The 23988-nt window shown below is 43.0% G+C and overlaps 1 protein-coding gene across 1 annotated transcript in view; it reads left to right on the top strand.

Annotated features, from left to right (window-relative positions):
- TESPA1 (thymocyte expressed, positive selection associated 1) overlaps positions 1 to 23492 on the top strand; it is a 41921-nt gene extending 18429 nt beyond the window's left edge. The window contains exons 4-6 of the mRNA XM_075851064.1: positions 20993 to 21046; positions 22140 to 22176; positions 23405 to 23492. Coding sequence (XP_075707179.1) covers positions 20993 to 21046; positions 22140 to 22176; positions 23405 to 23492 — 179 coding nt within the window. The remainder of the gene's footprint in view (positions 1 to 20992; positions 21047 to 22139; positions 22177 to 23404) is intronic.
- Positions 23493 to 23988: the final 496 nt, after the last annotated feature.

The raw sequence follows: 23988 nt of genomic DNA, 5'->3' as shown, positions 1-23988 counted from the left end.
AATTAGGACACAAAACAAAATGTTAAAGTTGGACATTTACTTTAACCCCTTAATACCGAAGGTATTTTAAACCTTAAAGAGGCTCTTAATATACAACTGGGCGTTTTTTTACTTTTTTTACGAACTGGGCGTTGTAAAGAGAGTGTATGAGGCTGACCAATCAGCATCATACACTTCTGTCCTTTCATCTCTCCATTCATTTTTAGCTGTACTCGCAGCACAGCGTGATCTCGCGAGATCATTGCGAGAAATTGTTCATAACTTGCTCAAAAATGATAGTTTTTCAAAATAAAAACCACGGTTGTGATCTACATTACAGCGCTGATCACATTATGTAGGAGATAGGGCACTTATAATGTGGTGACAGAGCCTCTTTAATGACCAAGCAATTTTTGTAAGTTTTTCCATTGTCGCATTCAAAGAGCTATAATTTTTTTCTTTTTCTGTCGACATAGCTGTATGAGGAATTTTTTTTTTGCGGGACAAGTTGTATTTTTGTGTAGCATCATTTTGGGGTACATATAATTTATTGATTAACTTTTTATTAACTTTTTTAGTGGGATACTGGAAAAAACCCAGAAATGTCACCATTCTTTTTTGCGTCTTAATTTTACGCCGTTTACCATGTGGTATAAATAACATAATAACTTTATTCAGCTGTCGTTACGATTGTGGCGATACCAAATTTATATAGGTTTGTCCTGCTTTTACACAGTAAAAACACTTTTGTTTTCAAAATGATTTGTTTTTGTGTCACCATATTTTAAGAGCCATAACTTTTTTACTTTTCCACCAATGTAGCTGTATGAGGGCTTTATTTTTGAGGGACGACTTGTAGTTTTTATTGGTACCACTTTGGAGTAAATGCGACTTTTTGATCACTTTTTATCACATTTTTTTGAAGGTAGGATGAACAGAAAACAGCAATTCTGGCATTGTTTTTTATTTAGTTTTTTATGGCGTTCACCGTGCAGGTTAAATAATGTAATCGTTTTATAGTTGGGTTTGTTACGGATGCGGCGATACCAATTATGAGTAACTTCTTACTTTTTTTCATAATAAAGTATTTTGGAAGGGGAAAAAGTGGGTTTTTAATTTATTTACTTGGGACTTTTATTTATGTATTTATTAAATTTTTTTCAAAGTTTATTTAACTTTTTTTAGTCTCACTAGGGGACTTTACTGTGTGATCTTTTGATCGCTTTTATAAAACACTGCAATACTTTTCAGTGTAAGGGTATGTTCAGCCATTTTTCCGTAAATGTCCCGAAAAATGGCTGAAAATTCTGAAGCAGAACAAACAAACATCTGCCCATTGATTTAAATGGGAAACAACGGCATTTTGTTCCGACGGGGCGTTTTTTTACGCCTCATTTTCAAAAAACGCCACGCAAAAAGACGCCCCGTAAAAGGAAGTGCATGTCACTTCTTGAGCCGTTTTTGGAGCCGTTTTTTTATTGACTCTATAGAAAAACAGCTCCGAAAACGGCCGTAAAAAACGCAGCAAAAAACGCTAGTATGCTTAAAAAACAGTAGAAAATCAGGAACTGTTTTCCCTTGAAAACAGCTCCGTATTTTCAGATGTTTTTTAGTAAGCGTGTGAACATACCCTAAAACTGACAGGCATCTGTTAGGTCATGCTTCTAGCATGGTATAACAGGCAATCACTAAAGGCAGACCTGGGGGACTTTGTTAGGCCATAGAAACCATTGGCACCAAATCACTCAGATGCGGCGCTCGCTATTGAGCGCCTCATCTGAGCGGTTAAATATGATCGGAGACCACAGCCAGTGGTCTGCGATCATTGCTCTGAAGCCCAAGGCTGTTAGCAATAGCCCGGACTTCAGGAGCACCCCGCACGATGCGGGAAAATTTATTTTGAAGTGCCAACGTGAAAAGGCGGCGCTTCAGGAGAACTACCCCAAACGGCCGACGTAAAAACACTATACGCCGGTCGTTAAGGGGTTAAAATCAATGCTTACAAGATGGCAAAAGTGAGTATAGGAACATAAAACAATGTGGTCATCCTGCATCAGCAAGATCTCTCATAATAGCAAAAGTTAAAGTGGCTGTCAGCTGTCGCATTGCTTCTTAAAACAAGACGTTTCAAGGCAGTGAAAAACATGATAATCATATCCGACACAAGGAAAACGTGGAAACAAATAAGAAAAGGGTGCGATCTACCAAAGTACATTTCTAGCTACCTTAAGATTAAAGACCATCATGGCTTGTCAGACAAGATACTACCAAAAATTTTAAATGAACAAAGATGATCAAAAAGTCGCATTTACCCCAAAATGGTACCAATAATAACTACAGCTCGCCCCTCAAAAAAAGAGTCCTCATACCACTACGTCTATGAAACAATAAAATTAGTTAAGGCTCCAATAAATCAGGAAATAAAAATATCCAGTTGTGCAGCCCGAGGGCAACATTTCTTCTGTTTCAAGAGGCAAAATATCAAGGGACTAAAATTAGGGAACCAGGAAGGGGAGGGGCCAAACATATCTGCTGGAAGCGAGGGTGCCCGTATTATACCAGGACAACACTTTACCAGTAAAATTCCCCAAACTGCAAATGTGCGGATTGTGGACCAAAAGGGGGATAAGGAAGGACATTTATCAGTGTGACACTGGCCTGTGCAGAAAGGATTGTGTCACAGCGTAACACACATCAATAGATTATTTTTTTTTAATCTTATTATTTTACCACCTGACTATGCCCCTGATGTACTCTGCCGGTTTACATATGCCCCCACATTATAAACTGAAATACAAGTAAGACTCCAAACAAAACTACTACAAAGCAAAATCCACGCTCCAAAAGCCAAATGGCGCTACCTGCCTTCTGAACCCTACTGTAATGAAAGGGGAGACGACAGATGAGCCCTAATCTACCCACAACTCAGTCCCTGCCTACTTGCACGGCTCGTCCAAAGTGACGGTGTACAACTGGACAACGGTCCGTACGCTCAGTAAGTGCAAGACAGACAACACAAGACAAGGGCACACAGAAGCAAAGTGGAAGTAGGGGCAGTTGCCCACGGAAAACCGTGAGCAACAGGCAGTGGTGAACGAGCGGAATCAAACCAGGAGAGTATGTAGTAGCAAAACGGAGCAGGAGAATAGTCAGGCAAGCCAGGGTCAAAAAGTTTACAGCGGTCAAACAGGTAAATAGCAGGAATAACAGAGCCAGGAAACCAGAGAATCACAGGCAAGGAACATGCTGCAAGTGAGGGTATAAATAGACCAAGGGCGGGAGCTAGAACCATCAGGCCAGGCTGTGATAGGTTCTCCCTCTCCTCAGCCTGCAAGCCTGAGTGGTAACAGATCGCGTCACTCTAGCAGACCTTGGAGCCGATGAAGGCTGATTAACCCCGGGCGTCGACACAGAACCTGTGTCAGGCAAACCCTTTACAGTACCCCCCACTTTTATGAGGGGCCACTGGACCATTCCTAGGTGGCCTGGCTTGTTGGGGAACCGAAGATGGAACTTCCTGAGCAATATACCGGCGTGAACATCCCGGGCGGGTATCCAAGTCCTCTCCTCAGGCCCGTATCCTCTCCAATGGACCAGGTACTGGAGGGAGCCTTGGACCATCCTGCTGTCCACAATCTTGGCTACCTCGAATTCTACCCCATCAGGAGTGAGAACAGGGACCGGAGGTGTTAGGGATCTGCCAGGTACTACGTCTAGGTATACTCCTGGGATTAATCAATCCACACCTGAGGCCAGACCTGTTCGACTGACACCATCTCCCACCAACCAGGGTGGCAGGCTCAGGAGTGGGAGAGCCTATCGCGGCCTGGTCAGTCGGAGTTAGCTCCGCCCCCTGTCCTTTATTACCTGCCGTGTTCTCTTCCTCAGTGCTTGTAATTCTTCTGGATTCCTGGCCTCACTGCTGCTTGCTCCAGCCTGCTTCTGCCGTGCTTCTGCCTTGCTGCAGTTCCGCTTAACCTGCTTTGCTTTGCCCCTGGCTTGCTTCCTTCTTCGTGCTCACTTTGGTATACTCCACTTCATCCTGGTCCTGACTACTCATTCACCGCTCCGTTTCCTCGCGGCGTTCCGTGGCTACTGCCCCTTCCCTTGCGTGTTCCCTGTTTGTTCTCCCGTGCACTTAGACAGCGTAGGGACCGCCGCCCAGTTGTACCCCGTCGCCTAGGGCGGGTCGTTGCAAGTAGGCAGGGACAGGGCGGTGGGTAGATTAGGGCTCACTTTCCCTTCACCTCCTTCCTGCCATTACATAATTACAAGCCCCTACCTAGTCTACCATTTCTCCTACGCTGACGCTATCATGGACCCCCTTGAGACCCTGACCCAGCAGATGCAGGGCCTCTCCTTACAGGTCCAGGCCCTGGCCCAGAGGGTCAACCAGGGTGACGCTGCCTTAGTAGTACCCCTCACCTCACCTCTAGAACCCGACCTCAAGTTACCTGACCGGTTCTCAGGGGACCGTAAGACGTTTCTCTCCTTCCGGGAGAGTTGCAGACTGTATTTCCGCCTAAAACCCCACTCCTCAGGTTCTGAGAACCAGCGGGTGGGTATCATCATATCCCGACTCCAGGAAGGGCCCCAAGAGTGGGCCTTCTCCTTGGCTCCTGACGCCTCTGAACTTTCCTCTGTTGATCGTTTTTTCTCTGCCCTCGGACTCATTTACGACGAGACTGACAGGACTGCTTTAGCCGAGAGTCAGCTGGTGACCTTATGTCAGGGTAGGAGACCGGTTGAGGAATAATGTTCTGATTTTAGAAAGTGGTGCGTAGCTTCTCGGTGGAACGATCCGGCCCTAAGGTGCCAGTTTAGGTTAGGATTATCTGACGCCCTGAAGGATCTGCTGGTTAGCTACCCCTCTTCTGACTCCCTTGACCAGGTTATGGCCCTAGCAGTACGACTTGACCGACGTCTCAGGGAACGTCAGCTTGAACGCTTCAATGTGCTCCCCTCTGACTTTTCTGCGATCCCCCCCCCCCCGAGGTCCCGTCTCCTCGCCCCTCCACGGAGGACTCGGAGGTACCTATGCAACTCGGGGCCTCCATGTCCCCTCGACAACGTAGGGAGTTTCGCAGAATGAATGGTCTCTGCTTCTACTGTGGGGACGACAAGCATCTACTGAACACCTGTCCCAGGCGCAAGAATAAGAAGCCGGAAAACTTCCGCACCTAAGTGATCATCGGGGAGGTCACTTGGGCGCACAGGTATTTCCCGTTAATGTGAAACGCAATAACATTTTGCTTCCCTTTCAGGTCTCGTTTGCTGGCCGGTCTGCCACGGGCAGTGCTTTCGTGGATTCTGGCTCATCTGCTAATATCATGTCTGTGGAATTTGCTATGTCTCTAAAGATGCCTTTTATTGATTTACCTTATCCTATCCCTGTAGTAGGTATCGACTCAACTCCCCTTGCTAATGGTTATTTTACTCAGCATACTCCTGTTTTTGAACTCCTGGTTGGCTCCATGCATTTGGAGCAGTGCTCTGTACTGGTGATGCAGGGATTATCATCTGATCTGGTATTAGGTCTTCCCTGGTTGCAGTTGCATAATCCCACGTTTGATTGGAATACTGGGGATCTCACCAAATGGGGTAGTGAATGTCTTATGTCATGTCTTTCTGTTAACTCTATTTCTCCCCGGGAGGAGGTAAACACGCTTCCTGAGTTTGTTCAGGACTTCGCCGATGTGTTTTCTAAGGAGGCCTCCGAGGTGTTGCCCCCCCATAGAGATTACGATTGCGCCATCGATTTGGTGCCTGGTGCCAAGCTTCCTAAGGGTAGGATATTTAATCTTTCATGTCCTGAACGTGAAGCTATGAGGGTGTATATCCAAGAATGCCTGGCCAAGGGTTTCATTCGCCCCTCGACTTCTCCTGTAGGTGCTGGCTTCTTCTTCGTGGGGAAGAAGGATGGTGGTCTTAGGCCGTGCATTGATTATCGTAACCTGAATAAGGTCACCGTAAGGAACCAGTACCCACTTCCTTTGATTCCGGATCTTTTTAATCAGGTTCAGGGAGCCCAATGGTTTTCTAAGTTCGATCTACGGGGGGCATATAACCTTATCCGCATCAAAGAGGGGGATGAGTGGAAAACTGCGTTCAACACACCCGAGGGTCATTTCGAATACCTGGTCATGCCATTTGGGTTGTGTAATGCCCCTGCTGTCTTCCAGAATTTTATTAATGAAATCCTGAGAGATTACCTGGGTAATTTTCTTGTTGTGTACCTTGATGACATACTGGTGTTTTCCAAGAACTGGTCCTCCCACGTGGAGCATGTCAGGAAGGTGCTCCAGGTCCTTCGGGAGAATAATCTGTTTGCTAAGACTGAAAAATGTGTCTTTGGGGTACAGGAGATACCATTTTTAGGGCAAATCCTCACTCCTCATGAATTCCGCATGGACCCTGCCAAGGTTCAGGCTGTGGCGGAATGGGTCCAACCTGCCTCCCTTAAGGCGTTACAGTGTTTTTTAGGGTTCGCCAACTATTACAGGAGATTTATTGCCAACTTCTCGGTCGTCGCTAAGCCTCTTACGGACCTTACTCGCAAGGGTGCTGATGTCCTCCATTGGCCCCTTGAGGCCGTCCAGGCCTTTGAGACCATCAAGAAGTGCTTTATCTCGGCCCCCGTGCTGATTCAGCCCAACCAAGAGGAGACATTTATTGTGGAGGTTGACGCATCCGAGGTGGGAGTGGGGGCCGTCTTGTCCCAGGGTACCAGCTCCCTCATCCATCTCCGCCCCTGTGCTTACTTCTCTAGGAAGTTTTCGCCCACGGAGAGTAACTATGATATTGGCAACCGCAAACTTCTAGCCATTAAATGGGCTTTTGAAAAGTGGCGGCACTTCCTAGAGGGGGCCAGACACCAGGTAATGGTCCTTACGGATCACAAGAATCTGGTTTTCCTAGAATCGGCCCGGAGGCTTAATCCTAGACAAGCTCGGTGGGCACTATTCTTTACCAGATTTAATTTATTGGTTACCTATAGGGCTGGGTCCAAGAATATTAAGGCTGATGCTCTGTCACGTAGTTTCATGGCCAATCCTCCTTCCGAGAAGGATCCTGCTTGTATTTTACCCCCTGGTATAATCGTTTCTGCCACGGATTCTGATTTAGCTTCTGATATCGCGGCTGATCAGGGTGCAGCTCCCGGGAACGTCCCTGGGGACAAACTGTTTGTTCCCCTGCAATATCGGCTAAGGGTACTCAGGGAAAACCATGACTCCGCTCTATCTGGTCATCCTGGCATCTTGGGCACCAAACACTTCATTACCAGAAACTATTGGTGGCCTGGGTTGCCTAAAGACGTTAGGGCTTACGTCGCCGCTTGTGAGGTTTGCGCTAGGTCCAAAACCCCTAGGTCCCGACCTGTGGGCCTACTACGTTCCTTGCCCATTCCCCAGAGACCTTGGACCCATATCTCCATGGATTTTATCACCGATTTGCCTCCATCTCAGGGCAAGTCGGTGGTGTGGGTGGTAGTAGACCGATTCAGCAAGATGTGCCACTTTGTGCCCCTCAAGAAGCTACCTAACGCCAAGACGTTAGCTTCTTTGTTTGTGAAACACATCCTGCGTCTCCATGGGTCCCCAGTCAATATTGTTTCTGACAGAGGGGTACAATTTGTTTCCTTATTTTGGAGAGCTTTTTGTAAAAAGTTGGAGATTGATCTGTCCTTCTCCTCCGCCTTCCATCCCGAAACTAATGGCCAAACGGAAAGGACTAACCAATCCCTGGAACAATATTTAAGGTGTTTCATCTCTGACTGTCAATTCGATTGGGTCTCATTCCTTCCCCTTGCTGAATTTTCCCTGAATAACCGGGTCAGTAACTCGTCAGGGGTCTCCCCGTTTTTCTGTAATTTCGGGTTTAACCCAAGGTTCTCCTCCGTTTCCCCTGGTTGTTCCAATAATCCTGAGGTAGAGGATGTTCATCGGGAACTGTGCACGGTCTGGGCCCAGGTTCAGAAGAACCTAGAGGTGTCCCAGAGCGTACAAAAAACTCAGGCTGATAAAAAACGTTCTGCTAACCCCTTGTTTATGGTCGGGGATCTGGTGTGGTTGTCATCTAGGAACTTGCGTCTCAAGGTTCCATCCAAGAAGTTTGCTCCCCGGTTTATTGGGCCGTATAAGGTCATTGAGGTCCTCAATCCTGTCTCCTTCCGGCTGGAGTTACCTCCGTCTTTTCGGATACACGACGTGTTTCATGCCTCCCTCCTCAAACGCTGCTCCCCATCCTTGGCTCCCTCGAGGAGACCTCCTGCTCCCATCCTCACCCCGGAGGGGGTAGAATTCGAGGTGGCCAGGATTGTGGACAGCAAGATGGTCCCAGAGCGCACAAAAGATTCAGGCGGATAGTAGACGTTCTGCTAACCCCCGGTTTGTCGTCGGGGATTTGGTCTGGTTGTCGTCCAGGAACTTGCGCCTTAAGGTCCCGTCCAGGAAGTTTGCTCCCCGATTTATTGGACCTTATAAGATCATTGAAATCCTCAACCCTGTATCCTTCCGTCTGGAGCTGCCCCCATCCTTTCGCATACATGACGTCTTCCATGCCTCCCTCCTTAAACACTGCTCCCCGTCCTGGTCCCCCTCGAGGAAACCTCCTGTTCCCGTTCTCACCCCTGAGGGGGTGGAATTCGAGGTGGCCAAGATTATGGACAGTAGGATGGTGCAGGGCTCCCTCCAGTACCTGGTCCATTGGAGAGGATACGGGCCGGAGGAGAGGACTTGGGTACCTGCCCGTGATGTTCACGCTGGGGTATTGATCAGGAGGTTCCACCTTCTCTTCCCTACTAAACCGGGTCCTCTTAGTAAGGGTCCGGTGGCCCCTCATAAAAGGGGGAGTACTGTTAGGGATCTGCCAGGTATTACGTCTAGGTATACTCCTGGGATTAATCAATCCACACCTGAGGCCAGACCTGTTCGACTGACACCATCTCCCACCAACCAGGGTGGCAGGCTCAGGAGTGGGAGAGCCTATCGCGGCCTGGTCAGTCGGAGTTAGCTCCGCCCCCTGTCCTTTATTACCTGCCGTGTTCTCTTCCTCAGTGCTTGTAATTCTTCTGGATTCCTGGCCTCACTGCTGCTTGCTCCAGCCTGCTTCTGCCGTGCTTCTGCCTTGCTGCAGTTTCGCTTAACCTGCTTTGCTTTGCCCCTGGCTTGCTTTGCCCCTTATTCTCCGTGCTCACTTTGGTATACTCCACTTCATCCTGGTCCTGACTACTCATTCACCGCTCCGTTTCCTCGCGGCGTTCCGTGGCTACTGCCCCTTCCCTTGCGTGTTCCCTGTTTGTTCTCCCGTGCACTTAGACAGCGTAGGGACCGCCGCCCAGTTGTACCCCGTCGCCTAGGGCGGGTCGTTGCAAGTAGGCAGGGACAGGGCGGTGGGTAGATTAGGGCTCACTTTCCCTTCACCTCCTTCCTGCCATTACAGGAGGTTTCCTCGATGTAGCCAAGGAAGGGGAGCAGCTTTTCAAGTGGGAGGCATGAAACACGTTGTGTATCTGAAAAGACGGGGGTAACTCTAGCCAGAAGGAGACAGGGTTGAGGACCTCAATGATCTTCTACGGCCCTATATACCGGGGAGCAACTTTAAGGCGCAAATTTTTAGAAGATAGCCACACCAGATCCCCGACCACAAATAGGGGGTTAGTTGAACGTCTTTTATCTGCCTGAGTCTTTTGGATGCTCTGGGACTCCTCAAGGTTCTTCTGAACCTGGGCCCAGACTGTGCAAAGTTCCAGATGAACAACATCTACCTCGGGATTGTTGGAACCACCAGGTGTAGTGGAGGAGAACCGTGGATTAAACCCAAAATTGCAGAAGAAGGGGGAGACCCCCGACGAGCTACTGACCCGGTTATTAAGGTAAAATTTGGCAAGGGGAATGAAGGAGACCCAATCATTTTGACAGTCTGAGATAAAACACCTTAACTATTGCTCTAGAGACTGATTAGTCCTCTCAGTTTGGCCATTAGTTTCAGGATGGAAGGCCGAGGAAAAGGACAGATCAATCTCCAGCTTCTTACAGAAAGCTCTCCAAAACAACGAAACAAATTGTACCCCTCTGTCAGAAACAATATTGACCGGAACCCCATGGAGACGCAGGATGTGTTTGACAAACAAGGTAGCTAACGTCTTGGCATTGGGTAGTTTCTTGAGGGGTACAAAGTGGCACATCTTACTGAAGCGGTCTACTACAACCCACACCACCGACTTGCCTTGGGATGGAGGCAGATCGGTGATAAAATCCATGGAGATATGGGTCCAAGGTCTCTGGGGAATGGGCAAAGAACATAGTAAGCCCGCTGGTCGGGACCTGAGCGTCTTGGACCTAGCACAAATTTCACAAGCAGCGATGTAGGCCTTAACGTCTTTAAGCAACCCAGGCCACCAATAGGTTCTGGAAATGAGGCGCATGGTACCCAGGATGCCTGGATGGCCAGATAGTGCGGAGTCATGATTCTCCCTGAGCAACCTTAGCCGGAATTGCAGGGGAACAAACAGCTTGTTCTCATGAAGGTTCTTGGGAGCAGAACCTTGATCAGCCGCAATTTCGGAGGCTAAGTCTGAATCCACAGAGGATATGATTATACCTGGGGGCAAAATACAAGCGGGATCCTCCTCAGGAGGAGGGCTGGCCATGAAGCTATGCGACAGAGCATCAGCTTTGATATTTTTTGACCCAGCCCTAAAGGTAGCCACAAAGTTGAATCTGGTAAAAAACAACGCCCATCGAGCTTGTCTCGGGTTTAGCCTCCGGACAGATTCTAGGAACACCAGATTCTTGTGGTCAGTAACAACCGTTACCTGGTGCCTAGGCCCCTCCAGGAAGTGGCGCCACTCTTCAAATGCCCATTTAATGGCTAAGAGTTTGCGGTTGCCAACGTCATAGTTTCTCTCAGTGGAGGAGAACTTCCTGGAGAAGTAGACACAGGGACGGAGATAGGTGAGAGACCTAGTACCCTGGGACAAGACAGCACCCACTCCCACCCCGGAGGCGTCAACCTCCACGATGAATGGCTCCATTTGGTTAGGCTGAATCAGCACTGGCGCAGAGACAAAGCACCTCTTATGGATCTCAAAAGCCTGGACCGCCTCTGGAGGCCAGTGGAGGAGATCAGCACCTTTACGAGTGAGGTCCATAAGAGGCTTAGCGATGACTGAGAAGTTAGGAATAAATCTCCCTTAATAATTAGCAAACCCCAGGAAACACTGTAAGGCCTTCAGGGAGGCAGGGCGGACCCATTCTGCCACAGCCTGAACCTTTGCAGGTTCCATGCGTAATTCGTTAGGAGTGAGAATTTGACCCCAAAATGGTTTCTCCTGCACCATAAACACACATTTTTTCGGTTTTAGCAAAAAGTTTGTTTTTCCGAAGGGCCTGGAGCACCTTCCTGTCATGCTCAATGTGGGTGGACCAGTCCTTGGAAAACACAAGTATATCATCAAGGTACACTACAAGAAATACCCCCAGGTAGTCTCTTAAAATCTCGTTTATGAAATTCTGGAAGACCGCGGGAGTATTACACAACCCAAAGGGCATGACAAGACATTCGAAATGACCTTCGGGTGTATTAAACGCAGTCTTCCACTCACCCCCTCTCTGATCCGGATAAGGTTATAAGCACCCCGAAGATCGAACTTAGAGAACCATTGGGCCCCCTGAACTGAATCAAAGGAAGGGGATATTGGTTCGTTACAGTGATCTTATTTAAACTTCGGTAATCAATGCACGGCCTAAGACCACCATCCTTCTTCCCCACGAAGAAGAAACCAGCACCTACCGGAGAAGTAGAGGGGCGAATTGCAGTTTATGACCACATATTGGATATTGCCATACTCGGGAGAAATTGCTTTACAAGTTTTGGGGTTCTTTTTTTCCTTTATTTGTTGAGAAAATTAAAACTTTTGAGCTAAAACTACGTCTTATTGAAGAAAAAGGATCTTTTTTTATTTTCATGGCCCAATTCTAATAAAATCTATGAAACACCTGTGGGGTCAGAATGTAGTTTCGTGAATGGACTCACTTTTGGGGAGTTTCCACTGTACTGGTACATGATGCAAAGAAACCAATGTGGCGAAATCTGTACTCCAAAAGCCAAGTGGCGCTCCTTACGTTCTGATCCTTGCCAGGTGCCCAAACAGCAGTTTATGACCACATATGGTGTATTTCCGTACTCCAGAGAAGTTGCTTTACAAATGTTGGGGTTCTTTTTTTTCTTTATTTGTTGAGAAAATAAAAAATGTTGAGCTAAGCCTACGTCTTATTGAAAGAAAAGGATTGTTTTTATCTTCACTGCCCAATTCTAATAACATCTATGCAACCCCTATGGGGTCAAAACGCTCACTACACCCCTAGATGGATTCTTCAAGGGGTGTAGTTTCCTAAATGTAGTCACTTTTTTGTAGTTTTTACTGTTTTTGTCCCTCAAGGGCTTTTGCAAATGCGACATGGCCTCCGGAAACCATTCCTGCTTAATTTGAGCTCTAAAAGCCAAATGGTGCTCTTTCCCTTCTAAGCCCTGCTGTGTGTCCAAACAGCCGTTTATTACCACATGTGGGATATTGTTTTAATCAAGAGAAATTGCTTTACAAATGTGGCAGTGCTTTTTCTCCTATAGTCCTTGTGGAAATTAGAAAAAAATTATCTAAACCTACATTTTCTTTGAAAGAATGTCGATTTTCATTTTCACGGCCTACTTCCAATAATTTCTGCGATGTCAAAATGCTCACTATACCCCTAGATAATTTCCTCATGGGGTGTAGTTTCCAAAATGGGGTCACTTTTGGTGGATTCCCCTGTTTTGGCACGCAAGAGCCCTTCAAACCTGACATATTTTCTAATAAAAAGAAGGCCCCAAAATCCCCTATGTGCTCCTTTTGCTTCTGAGGCAGGTGCTTCAGTACATTACCACACTAGGGCCACATGTGGGATATTTCCAAAAACTGCAGAATCTGGGCAATAGATATTGAGTTGCATTTCTTTGGTAAAACATTCTGTGTTACAAAACAAATAGATTAAAAATGAATTTCTGCAAAAAAAAAGTGAAATTTGTAAATTTCACCTGTACATTGCTTTAATTCCTGTGAAACGTCTAAAGGGTTAAGAAACTTTCTAAATTCTGTTTTGAATACTTTGAGGGGTGACGTTTTTAAAATAGGGTGACTTATTGGGGGTTTCTAATATATAAGGCCCTGAAAGTCACATCACAACTGAACTGGCCCCTGTAAAAATAGCCTTTTGAAATTTTCTTGAAAATGTGAGAAATTGCTGCTAAAGCTCTAAGCCTTGCAATATCCTAGAAAAATAAAAGTTCAAAAATTGATGCCAATCTAAAGTAGACATATGGAGGATGTTAATTAGCAACAATTTTGTGTGGTATTACCATCTGTCTTACAATCAGATACATTTAAATTTAGAAAAATGCTAATTTTTGCAATTTTTCACAAAATGTTGGTGTTTTTCACAATTACATACGGAATGTATCGAGCAAATTTTGCCAGTAACATAAAGTCCAATGTGTCACGAGAAAACAATCTCAGAATCGCTTGGATAGGTAAAAGCATTCTGAAGTTATTACCACATAAAGTGAAACATGTCAGATTTGAAAAATGAGGCTCTGTCCTGAAGGTCAAAAGTGGCCAAAGAGGGAAGGGGTAAAGATGTTGAATATTATGTGTACTTTTCGGTCAATGTTATAATGTACTACTTTGTGTATCTTTATTGTATTGTATTTTTGTACTTCGCGAAATAAAACGTTTAACCCTTCAGGACACAACCTGTTTTGTCGTTAAAGACTAAGCCGATTTTTTTTTATTCTGAGATTGTTTTCTCGTGACATATTGTACTTTATGTTAGTGAAAACATTTAGTCGATAAATGCAATATTTATTTGTGAAAAACACCAAAATTTAGAGAACATTTTTAAAAATTAGCACTTTTCTAAATTTAAATGTATCTGCTTGTAAAACAGATAGTAATACTACACAAAATAGTTACTAATTAACATTTCCCATATGTCTACTTTAGGTTGGCATAGGTTTTTTGAACATACTTTTCTTTTCTTGGACGTTGCAAGGCTTAGAACTTTAGCAACAATTTCTCACATTTTCAAGAAAATTTCAAAAGGCTATTTTTTCATGGACCAGTTCAGTTGTGAAGTGGCTTTCAGGGGCCCATACAATACAAACCCCCATAAATTACCCCATTTTAAAAACTGTACACCTCAAAGTATTCAAAACAGCATTAAGAAAGTTTCTTAACCCTTTAGGCATTTCACAAGAATTAAAGCAAAGTAGGGGTGAAATGTACAAATTTCAGGGGTTTTTTTTGCAGAAATTCATATTTAATCCTTTTATTTTCCTGTAACACAGAGGGTTACAGAAACGCAACTCGATATTTATTGGCCAGATTCTGCAGTTTTTAGAAATATTCCACATGTGCTAATGGACTGAAACACAGGCCTCAGAAGCAAAGAAGCACCTAGATGAATATATTTTAGACACCATGTCAGGTTTGAAGAGGTGTTGTGGGGCCATAACAGTGGAAACTTAAATTTACAATTTTTTCTAATAAAATGTAGTTTTAGCTTAGATTTTTCCATTTTCACAATAAATAAATGACAAAAAGCACCACAAAATTTGTAAAGCAGCCTCTTCTGAGCACAGAAATTCCCCATATGTGGCAATAAACTGCTGTTTGGACCAACGGTATTGCTTAGAAGGGTAGGTGCACCATTTGGCTTTTGGAGCTCAAATTTTGCTGGAATGGTTTGCAGCGCCATGTCACATTTGCAAAGCCCCTGAGTGACCAAATTAGTGGAAACCTCCCAAAAGTGATCCCATTTTGAAAACTACACCTCTGAAGGCATTTTTTGAGGGTTATAGTGAGCATTTTAACCCCACAGTTTTTTGGCCGAATTTAGTGGAATTAGGCCATGAAATTGAAAAGCCACATTTGTTCTGATAAAACGTGGACATTTTTAAGTTTTTACAAGGAATAAAGGAGAAAAAGCACCCAAACATTTCAAAAGCAATTTCTCTCGATTACGGCAATACCCCATAAGTGATCATAAACTGGTCATAAACTGCAGGCCTCAAAAGGGAAGGAGCACCATTGGGAACTCAAATTTAGCTGGAATAGCTTTTGTGGTGCCATGTCACATTTCAAAAGCCCCTGCTGGGCCAAAACAGTAGGAGCCCCCCAAAAGTACACACCTTAAGGATTCTATGTAGTGGTATAGTGAGCATTTAGACCCCACAGGTCTTTTGCAGATTTTATTGGAATTAGGCCGTAAAAATTTATATCAACATTTTTTCCACTAAAAAGTTGACTTTTTTCATTTTCACAAGGAATAAAGGAGAAAAAGCCGCCCAACATTTGTAAAGCAATTTCTCCCGAGTAAGGCAATACCCCATATTTGGTCGTAAACTGCTATTTGGACACACAGCAAGGCTCTAAAGGGAAGGAGCGCAATTTGGTTTTTGGAGTGGAGATTTTACAAGATTCGTTTTCTGACACCATGTTGCATTGAGCTAAGGTGCCAGTACATTGGAAAGCCCCGAAAAATTACCACATTTTGGAAACTACATCCCTGAAGAAATTTATCTAGAGGTATTGTGAGCATTTTGCATTTATCATTTCAAGTGTTTTGCAGAAATTAGTGCACTACGGATGTTGCAGACTGAAAATTGACATTTTTCCATTGATATGCCATTTCAATGACCAATATGTTGTGCCCAGCTTGTGCCACTGAGACAAACACCCCATAAATTATTCTCCAGAATACAGTAATACCCCATATGTGGTCATAAACTGCTGTTTGAGCACACTGTCAGGTTCAGAAGGACCACCATTTGGCTTTTGGAGCGCAGATTTTGCTTGGTAGAACTTTTGTTTGGGGTTTTACTGGTATTTCAGCTCATAATGTGGGGGCATATGTAATCTGTGTGGAGTACATCAGTTATATGTAAACTGTGCAGAATACATCAGGGTATATGTAAACTGGGCGGAGTACATCAGGGTATATGTAAGCTGGACGGAGTGAATCAGGGTATATGTAAACTGGGTGGAGTACATCAGGGTATATATAAGCTTTGCAGAGTACATCAGGATATATGTAAGCTGGGCAGAGTACATTAGGGTATATGTAATCTGGGTGGAGTACATCAGGGTATTTGTAAGCTGGGTGGAGTGCATCAGGGTATATGTAAACTATACGGAGTACATCAGAGTATATGTTAGCAGGGCGGAGTACATCAGAATATATGTAAACTGGGCGGAGTACATCAGGGTATATGTAAGTTGTGCGGAGTACATCAGGGTATACGTAAGCTGTGAGAGTGCATCAGTGTATATGTAAGCTGGGCGGAGTACATCAGGGTATATGTAAGATGGGCGGAGTACATCAGGGTATATGTAAACTGGGCGGAGTACATCAGGTTATATGTAAACTGGGCGGAGTACATCAGGGTATATGTAAACTGGGAAGAGTACATCTGGGTATATGTATGCTGGGCGGAGTACATCAGGGTATATGTAAACTGGGTGGAGTGCATCAGGGTATATGTAAGCTGTGAAGAGTACATCAGGGTATATGTAAGCTGTGTGGAGCACATCAGGGTATATGTTAGCTGGGCGGAGTACATCAGGGTATATGTAAGCTGGGCGGAGTACATCAGGGTATATGTAAGCTGTGCGAAGTACATCAGGGTATATGTAAACTGTGAGAGTACATCAGGGTATATGTAAGCTGGGCGGAGTACATCAAGGGTATATGTAAGCTGGGCGGAGTACATCAGGGTATATGTAAACTGTGAGGAGTACGCCAGGGTATATGTAAATTGGGCGGATTACATCAGGGTATATGTATGCTGTGTGGGGTACATCAGAATATATGTAAACTGGACGAAGTACATCAGGGTATATGTAAACTGTGAGGAGTACATCAGGGTATATGTAAGCTGGGCGGAGTACATCAAGGGTATATGTAAATTGGGCGGATTACATCAGGGTATATGTATGCTGTGTGGGGTACATCAGAATATATGTAAACTGGACGAAGTACATCAGGGTATATGTAAACTGTGAGGAGTACATCAGGGTATATGTAAGCTGGGCGGAGTACATCAAGGGTATATGTAAGCTGGGCGGAGTACATCAGGGTATATGTAAACTGTGAGGAGTACGCCAGGGTATATGTAAATTGGGCGGATTACATCAGGGTATATGTATGCTGTGTGGGGTACATCAGAATATATGTAAACTGGACGAAGTACATCAGGGTAAATGTAAACTGGGCGGAGTACATCAGGGTATATGCAAGCTGTGCGGAGTACATATGGGTATATGTAAACTTGGCGGAGTACATCAGGGTATATGTAAGCTGGGCGGAGTACATCAGGGCATAATAGGATGATGTAATAATGGGGTGAATGAATAATAAAATTAATAATCCATGGATTGGTGTGGTACGCTTTGAACTAATCTTTTATACACATGCCGGGTTCTTTGGGTATTATACAAAATATCTGTGCTCCAGTATTGCCTAATCTTTGACTTCTTCACTAGCCCTATAAGCAGCACAAGGCCCTAAAGTTTCCTCATCTTTGCTGCATCTACGGGGTCCACCTGTGGGGTCTAGCAAATGATGATGTGGGGTTTTTAGTGAAAAACTACTGGACCTCAAAAATTAGTCTTGGCCGTCATTTTGTATCATTGCGTTTTGAGTCATAACGTGTTATTTTTCCGTTGATAAAGCTGTGGGAGGGCTTGTTTTTGCGACCTCTGATCACATTTTATTAGACTTTTTCTGAGACAAGGTGACCCAAAAAAAAAATTCTGTCATTGTTTGTTATTGAATTTTTTTACGGTGTTCACCGTGCGGTAAAAATAACGTGATATTTTTATCCTTCATGCCATTCCTAGTATGAACAGTTTTTTGTTTTTTCATTTTTTTCCTAATTATAAAAGACTTAATCAGGGAAACAGGGTGATTATTGTTTTTATTACTTAAAACTTTTATTTACTTATTTTTCATAAAAAAAATGTTTTTACTTTTTACCTGGGGACTTGAAGATCTGATCTTCTGATTCCCTGTACTATACACTGCACTACTTATGTATGTACTTATGTAGTGCAGTGTATTGTAACTGTCATTTTTCATCTGACAGTTAAGTCTATTAGGTCCTGCCTTGGGCAGGACCTAATAGGCCTCCGTACCTGGCCGACCAGGAAGCCGTTGCTAGGCTTCCTGGTTGCCATAGCAACCATCGCAACCCACCTTTCAAACTCTAACGCAGGTGTCCTAAGGTGAACTGAGGGAGGACAGAAACCTCCCGTGGAGTAGAAGAGCCCCATCCCTCTGTCAACAACTTTAATACGGCAGATGCCATTGACCGCCGCATTGAAGGGGTTACACGGTGGCGATCGGCATTTACTGCCATCGCCGCCATTGCAGTGGGATGTCAGCTGTATATTACAGCTGACACCCACTGAAGATGAAGCGCGCACAGCTCCTGTGCCCGCTTCATCTTCATGACGGGTCTGGTACGTCGGATTGCGGGAAGCTGCTTCTTATGCCGACGTACCATTCCCGTCAATTTGCGGGAAGGGGTTAATATTATCACTTCCATTACAAATCCCAAAAACATTTTAGTCCTCATTTTAGGATAGTGGGCTGAGCCTTGCAAAATATTCCTTTCCCCCTATGACCAGCTATGTTTCCAGAACTTCCAGTGTGTAACCCTGACACAGATATTATATGGAGGGAGTGGTTCTATCAGCATAGTTGGCCACAGGGAAGGAAAAAAAAATCATTTACATGGTCCTATTCACTATCCCATAATTTGAGAGTTTGTGATGGAAGAGATAAATACACTGAAAAATATTCACAAAGATTTGCGTTGACAGTTTTTATTTTTGTTGACCTGAAGTAGAAAATGGACACATATATCTGTTATACTTGTATGACAACTGATCATCAATTTTGCATGTATTTCTCCTGAACAAATTTTCAATTTGACAGAGTGACTTGTTATTGTCCGGTTTAGAAAACCCATTCTTAAATATACCATTAGGAAATTCTAAATAAATAAATGGGGGTCTCCTGTTCAGGATCCTCATCTATTAGCCAGAGCAGAGAGTTGCTACAAAGAGTGTCTCTCCGCTCTTTCACGGGCCCGATTCACCTGCTAAAGTGAATGGGTCCGTGAAGACGATCGAGTGCCATTTGGATGCCGTTAAAAATGGCCCGAGTGGCACAACGGTCCTGTGCATGAGGCATTACTAGGAGGAATTTAATTTCTGTTTACTGTACGTCCTTTCTAGAAACTTTTTCTGTCTTTACTTTTCCCATTATATTTATATTTTACAGATTTTGTTTCAGATACGCTTTTTAGATATTCCCAAGACTGTGCCTAAGACAGTACTGTAAACAATATATGTTTGTTCCCCTCCGGATCCTTTAAATAAGCTACGCATTTTCAGATCCTGTATTAACACATTTTAGTGAATGTCAGTTTCATTTTGTGGTTTGTATACTTGCATGGTCCTCGCATAACATCGCTTTGATGGATGGGAATATAAAAATAACCCAAAACAGGAAATCCTCTCTGCTTCTTGTAACTGAAAATATTTATAGATAACCACTTGTCAAAATGTTTCTGTTTAGAACACGTTTTTCTGGGTAATTATTATATAAAAATGTTGTATTCTAGAGAAAGTCCTGCATATTGATCAATTGTCAATGCATATATTTATAAATGAATGATGCTTCATATGCTGGTCAATTCCAGTCATCAATATTTTATTGATAATCTGTATGTTCACATGGCTGATTTTTGCAGAAATTTCTGCAATTGAAAATCCGCTCCATACATCTGACTAGAGTTGTTTCTGCGGCATGTCCATGCATTTTCTACAAACCCCATTGAGATATATGGAGCGGGAAATATACAAATCATGTATAAACATAACCTAATAAAGCAAACTGAACATGGCAGAGCCGGAACCTAGACAGCATCTGCCGTATGGTACAGTGTGGCCCCCTATACTGTTATGAGTGTCATATTATAGCTTTGTATAACTTGTAGGTAATAAATCACATGCACACGTGACCTTATCTATTATATATGTACAGTTGCTCTTGGCACTACATGTTAATTTAGTCTGCCTTTGATAATGTTATCTTAGATGCATGTGCCCTATTACTTGACTCCAACCCCTTTATTATTATTTTTTCTAAAATCATGTAATTAAGATGTTCAAACATCAGATGAAGAAATTTAAAGTATTCATTAATATACTTCCATTTTTATCTTGCCCAACAATTGTTACCCAAAACATAGTCTAGTTTAAATAAATGTGAAATAGCCCTGTCTGTATTCATTATAACCACTGCTGATCTATATCTGTGCTTCAGTGAATGACTGCACGCACAGAAACTAACATTTACAACAGATATCAATAATCTGTCAAGGTCTGTCACAGATTAGGAGTCCAGTGGATGAAACAATCAGACAGGAGGGCAATAATAGCAAGAGTGGTCAAGTAACAGTCCAGGTTCGGTACACAGATAAGCGGCAACAGTGTGCAGCGTGAGGCAGAAGCATAGGACATAATTAAAGTTCAGTACGCAGATAAGCGGCAACAGTTTGCAGAGAGGCAGCAATTAATTAATATAGTTTGAAGGAGGTCCAAAGTCTGGCAAGGAGGAAGTGCAAGGGCCAGGCTTATATAGAAAGCCAAACGGGTGAGACTAATTAGGCAATCGAGGTAAGGAATCTCAAGAGACGAGAATCAAGAGAACCTAGACAATAGATTTAGCACTGGAGCTGCCCAGGAGCATTGGTAGCTCAATGAGAAGAGCTACTGCCTGGCACGTAGGAGTTTCTGTGTTTGAATCCTGATGTGATCCTTTAAATAAAAAAGATACATGTGGATGAGATAAAGACTTTTAAATACTGTAACTCAGTGATAATATGGGAAAAATGTATTTGTTTTCAGTGTCATATTGTAAAGGAAACAGCTTGGATGATGACTTTACTCTTGGAGCTGAAGGTAAGATCAGAAAATGAGTATGCAGTCAAAGAGGACATTAGAAAAAGGATCTACCTGTTTTCCCAGAAAAAGTGCTACTTGTTCATGTTCTGTGTCTGGTAATGCAGTCCATCCTCATTTAAGTGAATAACTGCAATACCGGACACAGCCCATGTATAAGAGTGGCGCTGTTTCTGATAAAAAAGCAGACCCTAAATAAAATCAGTATAGAAGGGAACCAGTCACAGAAAAAAAACAAATTTCCCTTCATTAGTTCACTTTTAGGATGCCTTATTAAAGCTGAAGTAATGAGCAATATTAAATCTGCTAAATTTTTTAGTATCAGAGACACAGAGGACCTGCTGACACTGAACCCGTCAGGTCCGGGCGACCGACGGATTCAGGTAATAACAAACGATACAGCTGATCTGTATACAGAATACAAAGTAGCTGTAGCTAAAAAAGTAATTTAAAAAAAAAATAAAGACTAATTGTAAAGTTACACCAAAGACAATGACTGACCTGTTTATTAAAAAATACAAATAAATGCCCATCAATGGTTTACATAGCCTTTAAGTTCTGAGCGCCTGGGTAGATTCACAAAGGTGTGGGGAAATATGTCACAGACTATTTTTCAGCTTGATCATAGAAAATTCATTAACCTGTGTAGTGAGTGCAAATGCAATTTTACACTTATAAGATTATCTGCTGTAGTGCCTCTTTTAATGCAAACATAACTGATTATGTGTATATAATATGTCTAAACAGGTTGGCTGGGAAAGATCTATACAACCTAAAAATGGCTCTTGCTTTAAAAGCAGATAATATATAATCCAAATATAAGCCCTTTCAGATCATTAAAGTAACCTCGCTGTCCTCAACCCACATTTTCATGAACCTCATAAATTATACTATCTCCACTAGAGGGCAGCGTAAAATGGGAAATCTAATTTGAAAATTGTCACTGCAATATAAAATTTCAAACTTTAAATTTGTGGGATATATATAATTATTATATAATTATTATACAAAAAAATTTCAACTCCACCCAAAAAAAAAACAAATTACACACAAAAAGGGCAGACTTCTGTAATGAAATATTTTCTCCTTTCAGCAACTATTTTATCTAATCACCATAGGAACAGGAAAAGGTAAAAAACAATCCATGTAAATGATGTCACGTTGTCTGTGTTCTTGTTGCTCAGTCTCTTTCATGGTAAAATCTACTAGTAAACAAATAGTTTATTGCAATAATCTCTCTGAAACTTTCCATATCCATTTCTAAAGCCTGTATAGCGTGTAGAATACTTGAGGGACAAGTAGCCATACATGTTACAATGTCCCTAGCATTCTAATCATTTTCAATCAATCTGAAAGTCCATATAACAATCACTTGGTAGTGGAGTAATTTTCTAATGTTTAAAAATCATTAAAAGACTTGTTTGGTTAAAAAAAATAGATATAAATCACAGTGGAGAGCAGATACAAGAAGCGTCTCTCATTCTGGAGGACCCCTCACTTACATGCATTACACAGACAGATAATTGATTTTAATAGGATATGTGTAGTGTTTTATTTTTCCTGTGGTGGCGCTGCAGGGAGATTTAGTCCAAAGATTCTAGAAGAGAGATAATCTGTGGCCAGTTTATTGTTGGCCTTCTAAGAAAACAGACAGTCCCTTTAATTTGTGTTCCCACACTTCAGAAATCCAAGCCTGATGTTTTAATGGAATCTGCAAAACTATTATTGTTATCTACTCCTGATAGCAGAAAATTTTTGACTTTTTCCCCCCGATTAATTTTCTAACCAATCCCTCTTTAAGGTATAAATCATTATGTCTTAATGTATAGTAAGTGACCTTTGAGGACTGAGTCTCTTATGACAATCATAAATATCTAGCGAATACAGTATGTGAAAATAAGCATTTGAAAGAGAACATTTGATTCACCCCAAAAACAGTTCTCTTTTTCTTTTTGGTATTTTATTTTTTATCTATTACATTTTAGATAACTTTTATGTATTTTTGGATGACTAACCAATAATATACAATATTTGATAATCTGGTACCTATCGAGTTCTATTTGTGTCAGACTGTTTTCTTTCCTATTAATACAAAATCTGCTATCACAAGGCAAGCAGATGTCTTGAGACATCAAATAATCTGAATTATAAGTAGTTATAGGAATGGGATTATATGTGACGGTGGAAGACAAGATGGAAGCCACAAACTGGGATATAAACAGAAAGCTGTGCGATATTCTAGAGAGTAATGACATGAAGCTCCTATAAAGCTCATAGAGAAATGTAATGTTTATATAAAGTAAATTCACATTGAATATTTTATTATGGTAAAATGTCTGCTGTTATTATTACTCACAGTGTGCTGTTGGACCTTCCAAATCTCAAGACAATGAACTTGGGTAACAGTATGTCATCCAACACTACCACTAAAACAAGTTCCAGGTAAGACATCAGTGTTTTAAAAAAAAAAAAAAAATGTATTTCCGACATATTTGTTAGTGCAGCTCTGATTTAGCACTTCACTGTTTTTCCCTGCACATCGGCGCCCCAGCCACCCGCTGTGCAGGGAACTGCAGCACAGCCCCATCCAAGTGAATGGGGCCAGCAGTTCTCTGAACAGCCGGATGCCTGGGAGCACGGCTGTGCAGGGTGATCAGCGCTGCGGCTATTCCAATCCAAGGGTATTAAGGGCCTCCAAATGTCAGACGGTTGTAAAGTGATGGCATATCCTGTAGAGATGCCATCACTTTATAAGATAGGAATTGCCATTTAAGATCCACCTATGATCAACGTTGTCTATACAATATAGCCATATATTATACTTACCTAGAAGTCAGGGCTTTCACAGGACTCTATTATTGCCTAATGTCATTTTTCCTTTAGTATATCAGAGTTCCTCACCCTGTGCCAGGCAGATGCAGAGACCATCCTCTATAACCTGG

The sequence above is a fragment of the Rhinoderma darwinii genome, chromosome 2 (assembly GCF_050947455.1).
Source record: "Rhinoderma darwinii isolate aRhiDar2 chromosome 2, aRhiDar2.hap1, whole genome shotgun sequence".
In the NCBI taxonomy this organism is placed as follows: Eukaryota; Metazoa; Chordata; class Amphibia; order Anura; family Rhinodermatidae; genus Rhinoderma; species Rhinoderma darwinii.
This window is presented reverse-complemented; position numbering and strand designations above follow the sequence as displayed.